The sequence below is a fragment of the Anolis sagrei genome, chromosome 3, assembly GCF_037176765.1.
Source record: "Anolis sagrei isolate rAnoSag1 chromosome 3, rAnoSag1.mat, whole genome shotgun sequence".
In the NCBI taxonomy this organism is placed as follows: Eukaryota; Metazoa; Chordata; class Lepidosauria; order Squamata; family Dactyloidae; genus Anolis; species Anolis sagrei.
Genome location: NC_090023.1, coordinates 267,913,719 through 267,932,286, shown reverse-complemented (window position 1 = coordinate 267,932,286; position 18,568 = coordinate 267,913,719). Strand labels below are relative to the sequence as shown.

Here is an 18,568-nt window from a genome sequence, read left to right as displayed (position 1 = left end):
TGATCCAATTCAAAAGCCAGCAGAGTGATCTTGTTTGCTGTGTACTAATCTTGTTGTGTTTCTAACAACAACAAGACAGTCCTAGACATTTGGAAAGTGTTTGACTTGTGATTTTGTGATACGAAATCCAGCATACAGTATATACCTCGTTTGCTGTGACATACTGTGTTTTTGTGTCAGTAAAATAATAATATTAATAATAATACTTTATTTATGACCCACCCTATCTCCACGACAGGACTTAACCCTTTTATAGGTGGTTATACCAGAGGTATTAACTCTGCTGTCGTTTAGAAAATGTCATGTAATTTCCAAATCCTGACACAAATTGCATGAATTCTGTAATGTATAGCTACCCTAGGAAAAGCCAAGTCCAGGCACCTCTGCGTGCATGCATTTCTTCGTTTCAAACATACATACCTACGTATGTATACACACGCCAAGTGCTTTTAAGAACCCAAACTTTCTTCACATTTTAAATTTTACATTTAAAACCATCCAGAGGTGAAATGAAGAGCAAACAAATGAGGAACAGTGAGGAGTGAGATTACCCACCATGCATTTCTCGACGTGCAGGGAACCCGCCCTGAGGAGCTCCGAGAGGCGGGGAAGCAGCTCCCCTTTCTTGGTGGCCCCCAAGTCATTTAAGGAATAGAGGTGAAGGTCTTCTGTCAAGTGGCCTGGCACAGCATCAAAGGCATCCAGAAGCCTGCACAAAGCAACCAGCATAATGTCAGAAATATTAAAAATTAACTAGATATTTTTAATTACAAAAATGCGAAAGGGTTAAATGGACGCAACGACTCAGAAAAAGCTGCAGTTTAATATAAATAGCTGTGCCTGTAGCTTAGTACACCTCAGTTTTAGTTTGCCTCAGTGGGAGAAAGTTTTCAGTCTGTGAGAAGGCCTCAGTTTGAAGAAGGCCTTAGTCTGTGAGATATTGACAAGCTGGAATGTGTCCAGAGGAGGGCAGCTAAAATGATCAAGGGTCTGGAGAACAAGCCCTATGAGGAGCGGCTTAAGGAACTGGGCATGTTTAGCCTGAAGAGGAGAAGGCTGAGAGGAGATATGATAGCCATGTATAAATATGTGAGAGGAAGCCACAGGGAGGAGGGAGCAAGCTTGTTTTCTGCTTCCCTGGAGACTAGGATGTGGAAAAATGGCTTCAAACTACAAGAAAGGAGATTCCATCTGAACATGAGGAAGAACTTCCTGACTGTGAGAGCCGTTCAGCAGTGGAACTCTCTGCCCCGGAGTGTGGTGGAGGCTCCTTCTTTGGAAGCGTTTAAACAGAGGCTGGATGGCCATCTGTCAGGGGTGATTTGAATGCAATATTCCTGCTTCTTGGCAGAATGGGGTTGGACTGGATGGCCCAGGAGGTCTCTTCCAACTCTTTGATTCTATGATTCTATGAGAGAAGCCTCTGTGTGAGGTGAGCCTCAGTATGAGAAGGCCTCATGTGTGAAGCTCAGTGTGAAACTCGAACTTTATTTGTGTCATGGAAACCTTGTTCTTGTAAATAGTGCAACCATATTATTTTGCTATAAAGAAAAGCCTCCTATGGAAGAGATAACATTGTGTTGTCGAAGGCTTTCATGGCGAGAATCACTGGGTTGTTGTAGGTTTTTCGGGCTGTATGGCCATATTCTAGAAGTATTCTCTCCTGTAGTCTCGCCTGCATCTATGGCAGGCATTCTCAGAGGTAGTGAGGTCAAATCTCTACCATGCCTGCTATAGATGCAGGTAAAACATCAGGAGAGAATCATAGTATCACAGAGTTGGAAGATACCTCATGGGACAGGACAGGAAGGGATCTCCTGCTACAATGGCATGGTCTCGAAAGCTTTGGGATGAGCGTTACAACTTGGGTGAAACGCTCCAGATAACTCACTGCTGCTTCTAACCTGTCCAACATGCCCTGTGCTGACTACCTGCCGTCAGTACTAGATCCAAACAATTATGTCAATATTCACACGGTAATTACGTTTTAGCGAGGCGGCAGGTCTTGAACATATTCTTCATGTGGTACAGTTGGATTCGCAGCATCTGGAAAAAAACAAGGAAACAAAACGTTCAGGTCAGAATTTTATTTCCACCAATTTATCATTTCAGAAGAGGGGCAGCATGGGGGGGCAACAAGTCACACACAGACTCTGAACCCTCAACAGATCAAACTTGGTCCCTCCAGGTGTTTTGGACTTCAACTTCCACAATGTTGTTAGGAATTGTGGGAGTTGAAATCCAAAACACCTGGAAGGCCCAAGTTGTCCTGTGCCTGATCTAAATGGATCACTCCAAAAGTTCAAGGATAAATCTGGAGGTTCAAATGATATGGCTTCAAATTTCCTCCAAATGCATTTGATGTGTCCTTGAGGTAGTTTGGGGCCTGGAGGGTCTGGGGCTGCCCTAGTGGGCTACCCTTTCCCTGCTTCTTGTTAATGGACATGCACTGCCTTACCCGGACTTGGTTGAGCGGCTTGACCTTGCGGTAGAGGCCAGGGTTGATGTCCTGCACGTTGAAGAGGGGATCGTTCCAGATTTTGGTGAGAAGGTCTTTGGAGAAATTGCTGACGTAATACTTGCTGAAGTCCCACTTGCGCAGGATGCGGCTGGGGATGACCATCTGGGCGTTCTCGTGGCAGCACTGGCAGAAGTATTTGCCAAGGTACTCGCAGTAGCGCATGCGCTTGATGTAATCTGAGGGCCCCAAGAGGAGAAAGAGAGGCAGGAGAACAAAAACAGCACATTTAGCCCAAACACAGAGCGATGATGCCAAAGGCAGCTGTTTCAGAACCCAGTCTCATAGACATATGAAAGGATATATACAGAAAAATATATATTTTCCCAATACACAAGCTGGATCATGATTAAATAAGTCATTGGGCACATACTCAGAAGAATGGAAACCATTCTGTCAATATACATCTGAGGGAAAAATTCCATAGAGACATAAAATGTTGGGATGCTCACTTGTAAATGTTAAAACAAACCAGTAAACAATTTGCTGGATATAAAGTGGAAGAAAAAATGTTAAATTTAGAGAGAAGCCGGCATAAGATAAGCTGGAAATCCCCTTTTAAAACTAACTAAAATCAGGACAGTAAATAAAGAGCAAAATCAGGGGAATTCCAGACAAGAATTAATCAGGGCCTGCTAACACCTCCCAACAAAGGATTCCCTGAGGCAGGAAGCAGTAAGGCTTTAAAGCTGCAAGGTCATTCAATGCTAATCAAGGTGAACTCTTGTCTCAAGCAGACAAAAGTTCTGTCTTCCACCATGGACATTATTCCACAGATATATAAACTTCACTTGCCTAGTTTCCAACTCATAACCTATGAGGATGCCTGCCATAGATGTGGGTGAAAGGTCAGGAGAGAATGCTTCTGGAACATGGCCATATAGCCCAGAAAACTCACAACAATCCAATTCATGTATATGTTGGTAGTTTTATGGAGTATAGAGATGCATGTTTGTTAAGCAATTGCTGTCAAATTATGTCTATGTTTATATAAACTTTTGGTGTGCTTTTACTGTCAAAAATCTTAATTAAAAATACTGAAAAAAATTATTGAATAAGATTATTAATTTTATTCCACTTTTTTTTCTTTAAAACCATGTACCTTACTGTGACGATGTGTAAATTTTATTCCTTTGGTTATGTGTAGTTTGGACAATGGTTTAGGGATGGTAAGTATGGGAGGTTATGTTTTGTGGGAGTGGCTTGGTGTTAGCTAAGTTGCCATAGCAACAGGGGCGGAGCCAACCGCCTCTTCAGAGGCAGCTGTGTTTTAAAAATCCAGTCAGTGGCCGGAGAGCTGCTGAGAGGACACGGAATCTTTTGGTGGAGATTCAGGGAATGTGTCTGTAGCCAGTGTGCTATAGGGAAAAACTGAATCTCTTAGAGATTCAGGGAATTAATTGGTGACCAAAGTGGTTGCATAGAAGGACCCGGTACAGGGGGTTGTTGATTCTGAATTAAGAATCAAGGTTTGGCTGGGTTTAAGCCTGTTGTGCCAGCTGTGAAACCTTATGAAGTGTTTGCCTGAGTTTACTCACGAAACCTTTCCAATGTAACCATCAAGATTTATGCCTCTTTTGAAGAACAGTTATACATTGTTATACTCCTGTTAAAATAAACTTGTTACTGTTCTCCTCAAGTCCTGCCTGATACAGTTTCTTCTAAGTTGAACGGCCTGCAATAATAAAGTCAGCCAGAAACAGTCCCTTTATAAAATAGTTCCTAGGCTGATATTGATCGTTGCCCGGCTTCCCTCATAGATAAGGTGGCAGTGGGTGTTTTACCACTCGCACCTTCACAATTGGTGGTATTCGGTGGCATTAAAACGGTCATCGTTACAATTGGTGGTAGCAGTTTAATAACGACCTCCTCACACTTACTATAAGAAAGTATGTGTGGAAACACATGCATTTGTTTGGTTTTACCTACACACCACTTTTTTGTCATCAAAAACCAACTGAAAAAGCAACTTGACAGAAACAATTCCACAGCATATACACAGATGATGTCGCAACTCAGGATAGATTCACCTTGCTCAGAACAACAACACACACCAAGGCTGTAGGTTTTGTAGTTTATTGAAGAAAAACCAAAATCAAAAACATAGAAATAAGGTTGCAAAAGTTCAATAGCCAAAACAGAGTCTTAAATGCAAAGGCAGAGTTTCCAAGGTCCAAAGGCAAATAACATGAAGTATAATCCACAAGCATGGGTCAAACAAGAATCCATGGCAGCATGACAAAGTCCCCAGAAACCAAGATCAAAACCAAAGTCCCAAAGAGCCAAAAGCTTTCCCCAAATGCCGAGGCAATTACAAAGAAGTTAACAGGGTGCAAGCAAATTTGCACTGACAAAGGGTTGACTGAAATCAGATAAATAAGCTTTCCTAGCATGAAAGCATTATGTTGACCTCGAACTTCCTGTTTGTTAGCAAGCCGAGCACTTCGATGTACCCTTAACTGCAAACGGTCCTCCCTAACTAAATCCCAATCACCTTCAAGGCCAAATAACTCATTATCCTGGGTCTGGCCACCCTGGCATTCGACAGGCACTGAGCTCACAGATGGAGCGGTTGACTCCTCCACCTGCAGCTGTGAAGTTTCCCCGAAATCATGACCATCTTCTAAAACAACATTCGTTTCCCTGGGAAACTGAAATGCCGCCACGTCTTCAGTATCAACACTGTATGCCTCAACAACAGGGACATGTTCAGAAATCTGTAAACCATCATCCACCTTGTCCTGAGAAAACTCAGGCTCAGAAAGCTCAGGCTCAGACTGAGCCACAACAGATGAACTCAAATGCAGTTTTTGCTTTCCACATCTGGAATTATTGCCCCATTGGGTGAGGAAAAAAATCAGCTTAAGGCAATAAACGTTCCATCCAAAGGCCTTGAAGCATGAACCATAACAAGTGTCTCCAGAGCATGCCAGGCCAAGCACTCACCGGGATCTGTCCTGATGCCACAGCCTGCACAACGGTAATTCTGTTTGGCCACTGCCACCTTCCTCCTACGGTGAGACAAAAAGATGAGTAATAATGAATGAAGAACACACATCTGTGTCTGCCACAGCCACAGCTCTAAGGAAATTAAGCCTAGGCCTCACATAGGCCAAGCATGGGCAAACTTTGGCCCTCCTTCCAGGTGTTTTGGACTTCAACTCCCACAATTCCTAACAGCCTACCAGCTGTTAGGAATTGTGAGAGTTGAAGTCCAAAACACCTGGAAGGAGGGCCAAAGTTTGCCCATACTTGTTGTAGACCAGTGGTTCTCAACCTGGGGTCCCCAGATGTTTTTGGCCTACAACTCCCAGAAATCCCAGCCAGTTTACCAGCTGTTAGGATTTCTGGGAGTTGAAGGCCAAGAACATCTGGGGACCCAGGTTGAGAACCACTGTTGTAGATAGTGCATAACCTTTATTCAAAGAGGAAAAAGTTTTGCTGTAGTTTGCAGGAACCAACCAGGGCATCAACAAACATCTAGCACAGTTGTTCTCAACCTTCCGAATGCCGCGATCCCTTAACACAGTTCCTCATGTTGTGATGACCCCCAACCATAAAATTATTTTCGTTGTTCCTTCATAAATGTAATTTTTCTACTGTTATGCATCGTAAGGGAACTATCTGATATGTATTTTCATTCACTGGACCAAATTTAACACAAATACCCAATATGCCCAAATTTGAATACTGGTGGGGTTGGTGGGGAGGGATTGGTTTTGTCATTTGAGAGTTGTAGTTGCTGGGATTTATAGTTCATCTACAATCAAAGAGCATTCTGAACTCCACCAATGATGGAACTGAACCAATGGAACACAGAACTCCCATGACCAACAGAAAATACTGGAAGGGTTTGGTGGGCATTGAACTTGAGTTTTGGAGTTGTAGTTCACCTACGTCCAGAGAGCACTGCGGACTCTTAACAGTGATGGATCTGGACCACACTTGGCACAAATATGCAATTTCCCCAATGGTGAAGACTGGTGGAGTTTAGGGAAAATAGAGCTTGACATTTGGGAGTTGTAGTTGCTGGGATTTATAGTTCATCTACAATCAAAGAGCATTTTGAACTCCACCAATGATGAAACTGAACCAATCTTGGCACACAGAACTCCCATGACCAACAGAAAATATTGGAAGGGTTTGGTGGGCATTGACCTTGAGTTTGGGAGTTGTAGTTCACCTACATCCAGAGAGCACTGTGGACTTATACAGTGATGGATCTGGACCAAACTTGGCATGAATGCTCAATATGACCAAATATGAACACTGGCAAAGTTTGGGGAAAATAGACATTGACCTTTGGGAGTTGTAGTTGCTGGGATTTATAGTTCACCTACAATCAAAGAACATTCTGAACTCCACCAATGATGAAACTGAACCAATCTTGGCACACAGAACCCAGATGACCAACAAAAAAGAATGTGTTTTCTGATGGTCTTTGGAGACCCCTCTGACACCCTCTCGTAACCCCCAGGTTGAGAAACACTGGTCTAGCAGAACACAATAAACATTATGGGCTAGCAACAGCCTGTTCCCTTACGTTGGTGCTGAATGGACGTTGAAGATGATCTGCGGCCTTGGCGGGGCCCATTCTAGGTTCCCCCGGACCCGGATGCGGAGCTTGTAGATGTCGGCATGCTCCCCGTCATCGGGGGAGATGGGCACCGAATCGGGAATTGGCAACAACTGCAAGAGAACCAGCATTAAGACACACAAAGACATACCAGTATATTGCACAGCCCTATTTTTCTCCATCTCATACCCCAAAAAAGAGGCAGAAACTTTCTCATATCAAGCTTTTGGAAAATGTTCCAATGCTTCACCATTCTATGCAGTATAATCCCTCAGTGGGGATGGAGAACATAGGAGAAAGTGTCTTCCAAACAGAACACCATATTGGAATTCCTGGCTTCCTTGAGTTTGCCCACAAGCTGTAATAGGCGCGAAGCCAATGCAGCATGCACAAGATTAATTAGCCTCAGGAGGATGCTTACAGGACTCCTGCTCCATGCTGCATAAGCTCAGAACAGGAGCAATTAGTCTTCTCAGCAAGGCTGAAACATGTCCCCCAGAACTTCAGCTTTCGGCATGTCTTTACGTTTCACCAAAATATATAATCAAGGCTGTTGTATTCTCTGTGTGTCTGTGCATGAGCTTCCAAGCCACCTGTCAACTTCCCAGGGCTTCTTTGATGATTCCTAAAGGGTCTTGCTCTCTGATAAGGGTCAAAGTTTTTGCCAAGCTTATGTGTTATTTGTTATTTATTTATTTACGGCATTTATATGCCATCCTTCTCACCCCAAAGGGGACTCAGAGCTGCTTACAAGATAGATAGATAGATAGATAGATAGATAATTACTAGTTGTACACTCACCACGCTTTGCTGTGGCCAACCTTCCCTCTTTCTCTCCTTCCTTCCCTCCTTCCTTCACTCCCTCTTTCCTTCCTTCAAGTCTTTCCTTCTCTTCTTCCTTCCTTCTCTATCTCTTTCCTTCCTTCCTGCTTTTTCTCTCTTCTTCTGTCTCTCTTTTCTTCCTTCTCTCTTTCCTTCCCCCCCCTCTTTCTCTACATCTTCCCCCCTTCCTTCCTTCACTCTCACTTTCCTTTCTTCTTTCCCTTTTTCTTTCCTTCTCTCCTTCCTTCCTTCTCTAACTTTCCTTCCTTCCTTCCCCCTTTTTCTTTCCGTCCCTCTTTCTCTCCATTTTTCCTTCTCTACCTCTTTCCTTCCTTCTTTCTCTTTGCTTCCATGCTTCCTTCTACCTTTCCTTCCTTCTTTCCCTCCCTCTTTCTTTCTTTTCTTTCATTCTTTTTTTCTCCCCTTCCCTCCCTCTTTCTTCCCTTTTTCTGTATTGTCATTTAGCTTTTCATCATTTAGCTTTTCATCATTTAGCTTTTTGGGGCTTTTAAAGTCCCTTCTGCTGTGTTTTTCAGTGTTTTTATGAGTGAAGGACATAAATTGGGTTGTTAGGTGTGTCGTGTCCAAATTTGGTGCCAATTCGCCCAGTGGTTTTTGAGTTCTGTTAATCCCACAAACGAACATTACGTTTTTATTTATATAGATTAGCATAGTGCAATTATCAGTATTATATATTACTATATTGTACTACACCATTATATTGTAATATTATTAGTAATATTGCATGTAGTATAAAATATATAATGTTCCCAAAGACATAATGTAGTATAAAATATATATGTTCTCAAAGACAAGTTCTGCTTTTATTTGATTTTCAAACACACCAAGATTTCTAGAGTACCAAACCTTGCATTTAAAAAACACCCATATCAGAGGTGTAAATGTGTCAAATATATGTTTCTACAGTGACTTCCCACAGATCAAGGAGCTATAGAATTTGAGCCGAATCTCCTTTGAGCAAACCAAAGCATGCAACCAGAAAGCACACATATCTGCACGACTCTGTATATTACTATATTTCCTCAATTCTAAGATGGATGTAAGGAGTTAGCTTGGAGACTGATCTTTGGGAGAAAAGTACTAGTCCTATTTGGCTGTGGATGCTGCTGGTCCCCCCCCCCCCCCCCGCCCCAGGTTTGTGGATATTTGGTATTCCGACCTGTCTCCTGAACTTTTGAAACTCTGGAACCTTGAATCTCTGGACTGGCTACTGACTATGGTATTGACTCTTGATCAGTGGTTCTCAACCTGGGGTCCCCAGATGTTTTTGGCCTACAACTCCCAGAAATCCCAACCAGTTTACCAGCTGTTAGGATTTCTGGGAGTTGAAAGCCAAAACATCTGGGGACCCCAGGTTGAGAACCACTGCTCTTGATCCTTGGACTTTAATCATTGAACTATTGGCGTTTGGCTACTGGACTGGACCTCCTGACTACAGTGTTCTCTCAAAACTGCATCGGTGTTTGTTATCGGTCTTTGTTTTATATTCTGTGGCTGAGTGCTATCTTTATCTATATAAATAAAAATGTAATGTTAGTTTGTGGGATTAACATAACAGAAAACCCCCTGCTCAAATTGACACAGAATTTGGACACTATACCCCTAACACACCAATGAGTGGCCATCACTCATAAAGCCCCCAAAAAACAGCAGAAAGGACTTAAAAACCCTGACAATACAGAAAACAAGGAAAGGAAGAAGGAGGGAAGAAAGGGGAGAAAGAGAGAGAGAGAGAGAAAGAGGGAGGGAGGGAAAGAAAGAAGGAAAGAGAGAAGGAAGCATGGAAGCAATGAGCAAAGCAAGGAAGGAAAGAGGTAGAGAAAGAAGGAAGGAAGGAGAAAGAAGTAGGAAAAGGGAAGGAAGGAAAGAGGCAGAGAAAAAAGGAAGGAGAAAGAAGTAGGAAAAGAAAAGGGAAGGAAGGAAAGAGGTAGAGAAAGAAGGAAGGAGAGAAAGAAGTAGGAAAAGGAAAGGGGGAAGGAAGGAAGGAAAGAGGCAGAGAAAGAAGGAAGAAAAGAAAGAATTAGGAAAAGAAAAAGCGAAGGGAGGAAGGAGAGAAAGAAAGAAAAAAGGGAAGGAAGGAAAGAGGGAGTGAAGGAAGGTGAGAAAGAAGAGAAAGAGGAAGGGAAGGAAAGAAGGAAAGAGAGAGAAGGAAGGAAGCAAAAAGCAAAGGAAGGAAGGAAAGAGGTAGAGAAGGAAGAAAGGAGAGAAAAAGGAAGAATAAAAAGGGGAAAAGGAAGGAAAGAAGAAAAAGGAAGGAAAGAGGGAGCGAAGGAAGGAGGGAAAGTAGAGGAGAATGAGGGAGGGAAAGTTGGCCACAGTAATGTGTGGCAGGTACAGCTAGTGTTTTATATTTGGACTATGAAAACAGTCAGACAGTAAGTGCTGCTTCAATTAGACAGTTTGACACAAGCTGGGTGTTTGTTTTGGTTCACCTCTACCTGTGTACAGGCAGAGCCTGGCATTGTGACCCAATGAATGATGTCTTAGAATTGAGGAAATATCATAATTTACTCTGAGTCTGCTTGGCTGCGCAATCTTTTGAACTCAGGTGAGAAGAGTCCCAGTTACAAATCTGACTTTTGCCAAAGAAGTCCGTTTAGCACTCTCAACCAAGCCCTTTTCCTCCTGGCGTTTCAGTTGGGCGTTACATACAAGGCTGTTAGCACACAGCGTAAACATAAACACACTTTCTTCCCATTTGGGACATACCAGCAGGAGCTTTTTGGAAAGCTGCCTTTTCTTATACCACTTGGGTCGCTTAAAAAGCTTTTTAAGAGAGAGACGTAAGCCCTGAAAACCAACAGCAAATGGTCTATCAAAGTGGCTTCTCTGAGTAGCATTTCTAAGCTAACCAGAAAAAAAGATTAAGGTCTTCCTATAGCTGGGAATTTTGAACTACTCAAAGACTACAGGCTGAGTTAATTCAGAAGGTATCTAGCCCAGGCACGAGCAAACTTCAGACCTCCAGGTGTTTTGGACTTCATCTCCCACAATTCCTAACAGCCAGTAGAGAGCTGAAGTTCAAAATATGTGGAGGGCCAATGTTTGCCCATGCCTGAGCTAGACAGACTTGTTTACCCACCACACTGCTGTTATCACTTTGGCCTCTGAAACAGCCATGCTTCCTGCTCCGTCCTTTCTAACTATGGGGTATGATCCAATCCCCTTTTCAACCAATCTATAGGACAACAGACAACCACATCCCCATGTACATTGGAACTTGTTTCTATTTGGCAAACATTGGAACATCTTTCGATTTGGCAAACTCTCCTAAATGCCTACTAGAGATGTGCTATCTGAAGAAAAAGCAGAGAAGGAGAGCAAGTGGCGCTGAGGAGCCATTGGCAGGAGGCTTACTTTCTGTGGGGCATCATGCTCCGGCACGAGCCATTCGAGTTCTGAAGCTGCTGGTAGCTGCATCCCTTCAAACTGCTTCAGGAGGCCCATGGCTACAGCTTCGGCCGAGTTCGAGTTGAGGAAGGAGTGGAACCTGCTTTGATAAATTGGTAGATATTAGTAATAACACATAGCCGAGGGGTTAATACTTTCCTTCCTTTTTTTCTAATCATTAGGGATGTGATTCTTGACTAAATTACTTCTCAACCGTGACCACAGAGGACAGCTGGCCCTCTGTATCCATGGGTTTCATACCCACAGATTCAACCATCTACACCTCAAAAATATTTTGTAAAAAAAAGCCCCTTCAGCACCATTTGAGTAGTTTTGTTGTTATTCATTCGTTCAGTCATTTCCGACTCTTTGTGACTTCATGGACCATCCCAGGCCAGAGCTCCCTGTCGGTCGTCACCACCCCCAGCTCCTTCAAGGTCAATCCAGTCACTTCAAGGATACCATCCATCCCCCTTGCCCTTGGTTGGCCCCTCTTCCTTTTTCCTTCCATTTTCCCCAGCATCATTGTCTTCTCTACGCTTTTCTTTCTTCTCATGATGTGGCCAAAGTACTCCATCTTGGCCTCTACTATCCTTCCCTCCAATGAGCAGTCAGGCTTTATTTCTTGAAGTATGGACTGGTTGGATCTTCTCGCAGTCCAAGGCACTCTCAGAACTTTCCTCCAGCACCACAGTTCAAAAGCATCTCTCTTCCTTCGCTCAGCCTTCCTTATGGTCTAGCTCTCACATCCGTAGGTGACTACAGGGAGTACCATTGCTTTGTTGCCAGTGTGATGTCTCTACTCTTCACTATTTTACCAAGACTGGACATTGCTCTCCTCCCAAGAAGGAAGCGTCTTCTGATTTCCTGGCCACAGTCTGCATCTGCACTCATCTTTGCATCTAGAATACAAAGTCTGTCACGGCCTCCACATTTTCTCCCTCTATTTTCCAGTTGTCAATCATTCTTGTTGCCATAATCTTGGGGTTTTTTTATGTTTAGCTGCAACGCAGCTTTTGCCCTTTCTTCTTCCACCTTGATTAGAAGGCTCCTCAGCTCCTCCTCGCTTTTGGCCATCAAAGTGGTGTCATCTGCATATCTGAGGTTGTTAATGTTTCTTCCAGCAATTTTCACCCCAGCCTTGCATTCGTCAAGCCCCGCACATCGCATGATGTGTTCTGCATACAAGTTGAATAGGTTGGGGGAGAGTATGCAACCCTGCCGTACGCCTTTCCCAATCTTGAACCAGTCTGTTGTTCCAGGGTCAGTTCTGACTGTTGCTACTTGGTCCTTATACGGATTCCTCAGGAGAGGCAAGGTGATTTGGTATGCCCATACCACCATACCACCAAGAACATCATTATGATCCACACAGTCAAAGGCTTTAGAATAGTCGATATAACAGAAATAGATGTTTTTCTGGAACTCCCTGCCTTCCTCCATTATCCAGCGGATATTGGCAATTTGGTCTCTCATTCCTCTGCCTTTTCTAAACCCAGCTTGTACATCTGGCAACTCTTGCTCCAGAGAATAAGAGACTGCTTTTGGATTAGTGATATGGGATGGAGATGACAACCATGCCCTGTCTGTAATCATTTCGCCTGCATCTATGGCAAGCATCCTCAGAGGTAGTGAGGTCTGGAATCTATTAGTTACTCAGCTCTAATATAAAGAGTAAGTTCACTATTGTTTTCTTCCCTGTTTCCAGAAGTCATAATTCTTGTATTTGAGTGCACTGAATATCATCCCAACCTTGGGTATAAAAATAGATTTATTTGTCCACACTCTACTTATTTATATTTTAGAACAAAGCAACCCAAGAGATGCATCACTGACAGCAGATACTCGGAACCTATCCAAATCACTAGTTCCTGTCATTTTTCTCCATGGCTGAGGAACAGAGTATTGACTAAGCAAAAAAAAAATAGTCCTTCTCTCAGCATTTTATCTTATGGGCATTGGTGCCAAAATATAGGGAAGTAAAGTCTGCAGAGCAGTAAAGAAACCAACTGAGATAGCATTCAGTTTCATCTGGAGATGGGATGAGCATGAGTACACTCCCAACCCACAGTTTCCTCCCTGTTCCTGTGCTATGGCATGGATACATACGTGGAACCAGAGAAGTGGAAGGCTTTTCTGCTGGGAGCTGAACTCCTCTTGATGTCTTCATCTGGGTCATTGCACAGAGAAAAGAGGAAAGAGAGGAATTAAATTGAGTAGCACACATATTAACAGAAACAATATTTTTGCAAGGATCTGATCTACAGCAGGAACAGGCAAGGTGCATTCTCCTTGATATAGTGGCCCTACCTCAAGTCTGTGCAAATCTGTATCTGTTTCGAGTTCCATCCACACAGAGAAAGAACGCTATTCCCAGGTTTTGTATGGCTAACATATGTAACACAAAGAAAAATGGCTAGATGGTGCTAAAGGGGTGCATTTTGCACAACCCCTATTTCATCTGATCAATTCTGTTACAGACGTGTGATGTTAGAACAGGTACGGCAAACTTGGGCCCTCCAGGTGTTTTGGACTTCAACTCCCACAATTCCTAACAACCGGCTGTTAGGAATTGTGGGAGTTGAAGTCCAAAACACCTGGAGGGCCCAAGTTTGCCCAAGTCTGTGCTAGAAGTATATATATCTTTCATAGCCTATGAGGCAGCTCCAAGAGTCTCCAAGTGAATATATTTAAGCAGTGAGAGTGGTTCTTTGCTCACTTGTTTTGGCCTGGACGGTGCTGTTTTTCAGGCACTGCTGGACAGTGGTTCTTTCTATTAGAAAGTAAGTTATTTCCTATGAGAAGGGCTGACTCTCAGATTCTTCTACTGGACTCTCTCTGCTCAAACTGTTTGACCCTTGTTCCCCAAGCAGTTTGATTAAGGAGTCTTCCAACACCTCCAAAGATTAAGACATCTCTTATAAAAGTTTTGAGCTAATAAATTATTATTATTATTATTATTATTATTATTATTATTTGAAACAGACAAGATCACTCTGCTGGTTGTTGCATTGGATCACACGTCGGACACTTCCCAAGTGTCTAGGACTGTGTGTATGCCCTACCACTTTTTCGCCCATGTTCCAGCATTATTTTCAATTTTAATTTTATATTTGGCCTTCCCATAGTTTTTAATCGTGTGGTCTTATTGTTAAAGTTGCATTATTGTATTGTCCATGTTTTATTTTAATTGCTTGTATTGTTGTTATTATTGCTTGTATTGTTGTATTTGGGTTCGGCCTCATGTAAGCCGCACCGAGTCCCTAGGGGAGATGGTAGTGGGGTACAAATAAAGTGTCGTTGTTGTTGTTGTTGGGTTCGGCCTCATGTAAGCCGCACCGAGTCCCTAGGGGAGATGGTAGCAGGGTACAAATAAAGTGTTATTATTATTATTATTATGTGTGCAGATCCCAGTAAGGTGGCCTTTTACAGCTGGCAGATGGTAATCTTGTCAGTGCCGATTGTGTTTAAGTGCAGGCCAAGGTCTTTAGGCGCTGCACCCAGTGTGCCGATCACCACCGGGACCACCTTGACTGGCTTGTGCAGAGTCTTTGCAGTTGGATCTTTAAATCCTCATATCGTGTCAGCTTTTCCAGTTGTTTCTCTTCAATCCTGCTGTCACCTGGGATTGCGACATCGACAACCCATACTTTGTTTATTATTATCATTATTATTATTATTTCCTCTTTCTCTTTTTTTTTCTTCCCTTTTTTTTACTCATTTTCCTCTATTTCTTTTACTTTTCCTACTTTTCTTAATCATATTGTTCACCCACTTTTTATGTAAACAAACACTTTATACCTTCTCTCTTCTGGAATCTTTTATTATCAATAGAAAGCAATTTTAAAAAGTTTTGAACTATGCTTTTCCTCCCTTAGAGTTGACAGCATTCTATATGTATCAGTAGAATAAAGGTTCAAACAGCAGAATTTAATAACTGCACGGTAAACTAGGCAATGGACACTTACTACCCTATGGTCTCAGTTTCAGAGAATAAGAGGAGACTGCTTTTGGATTAGTAATATGGGATAGAGATGACAACCATGTTTTGCTTGTAAACATTCACAAGGTATATGGCTGGCCACTACTGGGAAGGATGCTGAGTGAGAGATGCAACTAACTTGACTTGGCATGATAAGACTTCAGGTGCCCCAAAGATTTGCTAGTCACATGTTGTTTGCTTAGAACTACGACATCTATCAGCAATCCATAACTAAGAGACCTAGAATCACAGTTAGCAAGCCTACAATAGGATTAAGGTAGATAGCTTACAAACCATGCAGATTAAGTGTTGCTCAAACCCACTAAAATCACATCAGGGAAAAGAAGCCAGTTAGAAGGAGTTAGCAAATACAGTTAGTCACTCAGAGCATGTGAAAACACTTCGGACAAGGCTAAACTAAGTGACGCAAGTATGCAATACTCCTGTTTTCGTGGCCTTGGATAGAATGCAACAGAAGAGCCTAACCAAAGTGCCAGAGGATGCGTCATCAGGGAGATGTACATACCTTTCATATCTTTCTTGGAAAAAGACCTTTGGCCTAGGGTGTTATTTGGTTGACTAATGTTGGGCACATAATAGTTAATCCACTCCTTGGTTATGTTTAAAACCTTTTTAATATTTGAATTTAATATTTCATTTTCAAATATTTTAAATATCTTACTTGCTTCTGTTAGTGCTCTTACGTGCCCTGGACGTGATGCATGGAAACATGGCACATTAGGACAGGAGATGAGACACGGGCCCTTCTCTCTCCCTCACCTAGCTACCTCTGCAAGCCTAGACAAACTACTAGTGTGGAAGGAAAAGAAACAACTAAGGGTGCAGCTATATTGCAGAATAACTGCAGTTTGGCACCACTTTAACTGCCATGGAGTTATGCAAGTTGGTAGTTTTACAAAGAGGGTTGGTGCTTCACCACACTACAAGTGGTGTCAAACTGCATTTTTTCTAGGGTTCGGACACACCCTAAATGAATAATTTTTCATTGGATATTCCAGGCATCAGAACCTGGCAGTCTTAGTACCTGTCTCTTCTACAGCCACAATGAGACAAACCTCTGCAGACAATAGAAAACAAGCAATTTCTCTCTAAAACATTATTATTTATTTTATCTGAACTGATTTGATCTGAAGGCAAATTCATAATCTAAAAGTGAACTGTACCATGAAACTAAATAGGCAAAAATAACGGATTCATTGTTAGTAAACAATCTTATCCCTAGCCAGCGGGGCAAGGCCATCTTTCTTCCCCTTCCCACCTTTCATCTGCCACAGTTGTATAGATTTTATCCACACCTGGGCACCATTATTACACCAAACCCTGCCTGTATGCTTTCAAAGTTGTCCACTTGGCCACTGCAAAAGGCAACCTTCTAGACTGTACACAACTTATATCTCAGTCTGATATTGCAACACAGATTCTTATGTTCTCACTGACAATTGGTGAGCCTCTACCTGTGGAGACAGTTTGCATTAGCCAACCTACAACCTAGCTCTAGCTTTTTCTTCTTGAAAATATCATAGCAGCATAAACTATTTATTTATTTTGAATATTTGTACCCCACCCTTCTCAACCCTCTGGGGAGGGGGGGGGGGAGGACTCAGGGCGGCTTCCAGTCAGCAACAATTCGATGCCTCTATGTACACATAATAAAATACATAACAACCAATAATTACAAATAGTTAAAAACATTAAGTCAATACAATTAAAATCTACTAACAATTACCAGTCTGGTGCCGTTATCTAGCCAAATTCTGTGACTGGATACTCCATCAAACTTATCCATACATAGTCCATTTCCAAGCCATTGTCAACATTGTCATTGTCCACCTAACTACCCAAAGGCCTGGTCCCACATCCACGTTTTAACTTCTTTCTAAAGGAGAGGAGGGATTAAGATGACCTAATTTCCCTGGGGAGTGAATTCCACAGGCGTGGGGCCACCACCGAGAAGGCCCTGACCCTCGTCCCCACCAAGCGCATTTGAGACAGAGGCGAGACAGAGAGCAAGGCCTCCCCAGAAGATCTTAAACTCCGAGGTGGGGCGTAGAAGGAGATACGTTCGGACAGGTATGCTGGACCGGAATAGTATACCACACTATCCACTGTCATGTGTGTGCACCCTACAACTCATGATAAGAGTGAATACACCTGCACACTTGCCCTGTTATACTCTTTGGATGGTTGATCTATTTATGGTGACCCACCCAAAAGTCGTTTGAGTTCTCAACCTGTGGCTCTCCAGATGTTTTGGCCTCCAACTCCCAGAAATCCTAACAGCTGGTAAACTGGCTGGGATTTCTGGGAGTTGTAGGGCAAACACCTGGGGACTCACAGGTTGAGAACCACTGCTCTATAGCAGAGGTCCTCAAACTAAGGCCCGCGGGCCGGATATGGCCCTCCAAAGTGATTTACCTGGCCCTCACTCAGGGTCAACCTAAGTCTGAAACGACTTGAAAGCACACAACAACAACAACAATCCTATCTCATCAACCAAAAGCAGGCCCACACTTCCCATTGAAATACTAATAAGTTTATATTTGTTAAAATTGTTCTTCATTTTAATTATTGTATTGTTTCTAAGTGTTTTTGCACTACAAATAAGAGATATGCAGTGTGCATAGGAATTCATTCATGTTTTTTTCAAATTACAATCCGGCCCTCCAACAATTTGAGAGATTGTGACCTGGCCCTCTGTTTAAAAAGTTTGAGGACCCCTGCTCTAGACCAATGGTTCTCAACCTGTGGCTCCCAAGATGTTTTGGCCTCCAAATCCCAGAAACCCTAACAGCTAGTAAACTGGCTGGGATTTCTGGGAGTTGTAGACCAATTACCTGGGGACCCACAGGTTGAGAACCACTGCTCTATAGGATTGCCTGAAATTGCTATAGTGTAGAGAAAAGAAAACCAGGGAAACACTGCCAAATGCAAATACTGGAGCAAAGCAATTGGGTAACATGCAATCTATGCTACTGTGATCTAACTATAGAGTGACTGACATGGACACAAAGATGTTTGGGAGAGAGGTTACTACCTGAAAACAAGGAAGCCATTGAGACGGACAGGCCACTCTTGGACAATTGAATGAGGTTAGATCCATCGTTACCATCTGTATGATATGGTGATGACAAAACATTGCATGTCAGCAGGAGGGGAGGGGAGGGGAGAGTGGGTCTAAACCAGACATGGGCCAACTTTGGTCCTCCAGGTGTTTTGGACTTCAACTCCCACAATTCCT

General features: G+C 42.8%; 1 protein-coding gene across 6 annotated transcripts in view; it reads right to left on the bottom strand.

Moving 5' to 3' along the window:
* Positions 1-18,568, bottom strand: part of RUBCN (rubicon autophagy regulator) — an 89,763-nt gene that overhangs the window by 5,516 nt on the left and 65,679 nt on the right. For 2 of the 6 annotated variants that reach the window (XM_067466118.1, XM_060767288.2), the window contains 8 exons: positions 18,365-18,439; positions 13,437-13,497; positions 11,295-11,430; positions 7,062-7,207; positions 5,465-5,529; positions 2,459-2,697; positions 1,985-2,046; positions 556-709 (listed from right to left, as the gene is read on the bottom strand). In XM_067466118.1, coding sequence (XP_067322219.1) covers positions 556-709; positions 1,985-2,046; positions 2,459-2,697; positions 5,465-5,529; positions 7,062-7,207; positions 11,295-11,430; positions 13,437-13,497; positions 18,365-18,439 — 938 coding nt within the window. The remainder of the gene's footprint in view (positions 1-555; positions 710-1,984; positions 2,047-2,458; positions 2,698-5,464; positions 5,530-7,061; positions 7,208-11,294; positions 11,431-13,436; positions 13,498-18,364; positions 18,440-18,568) is intronic. The other 4 variants (XM_060767292.2, XM_067466119.1, XM_067466120.1 and 1 more) reach the window with 3 other exon arrangements.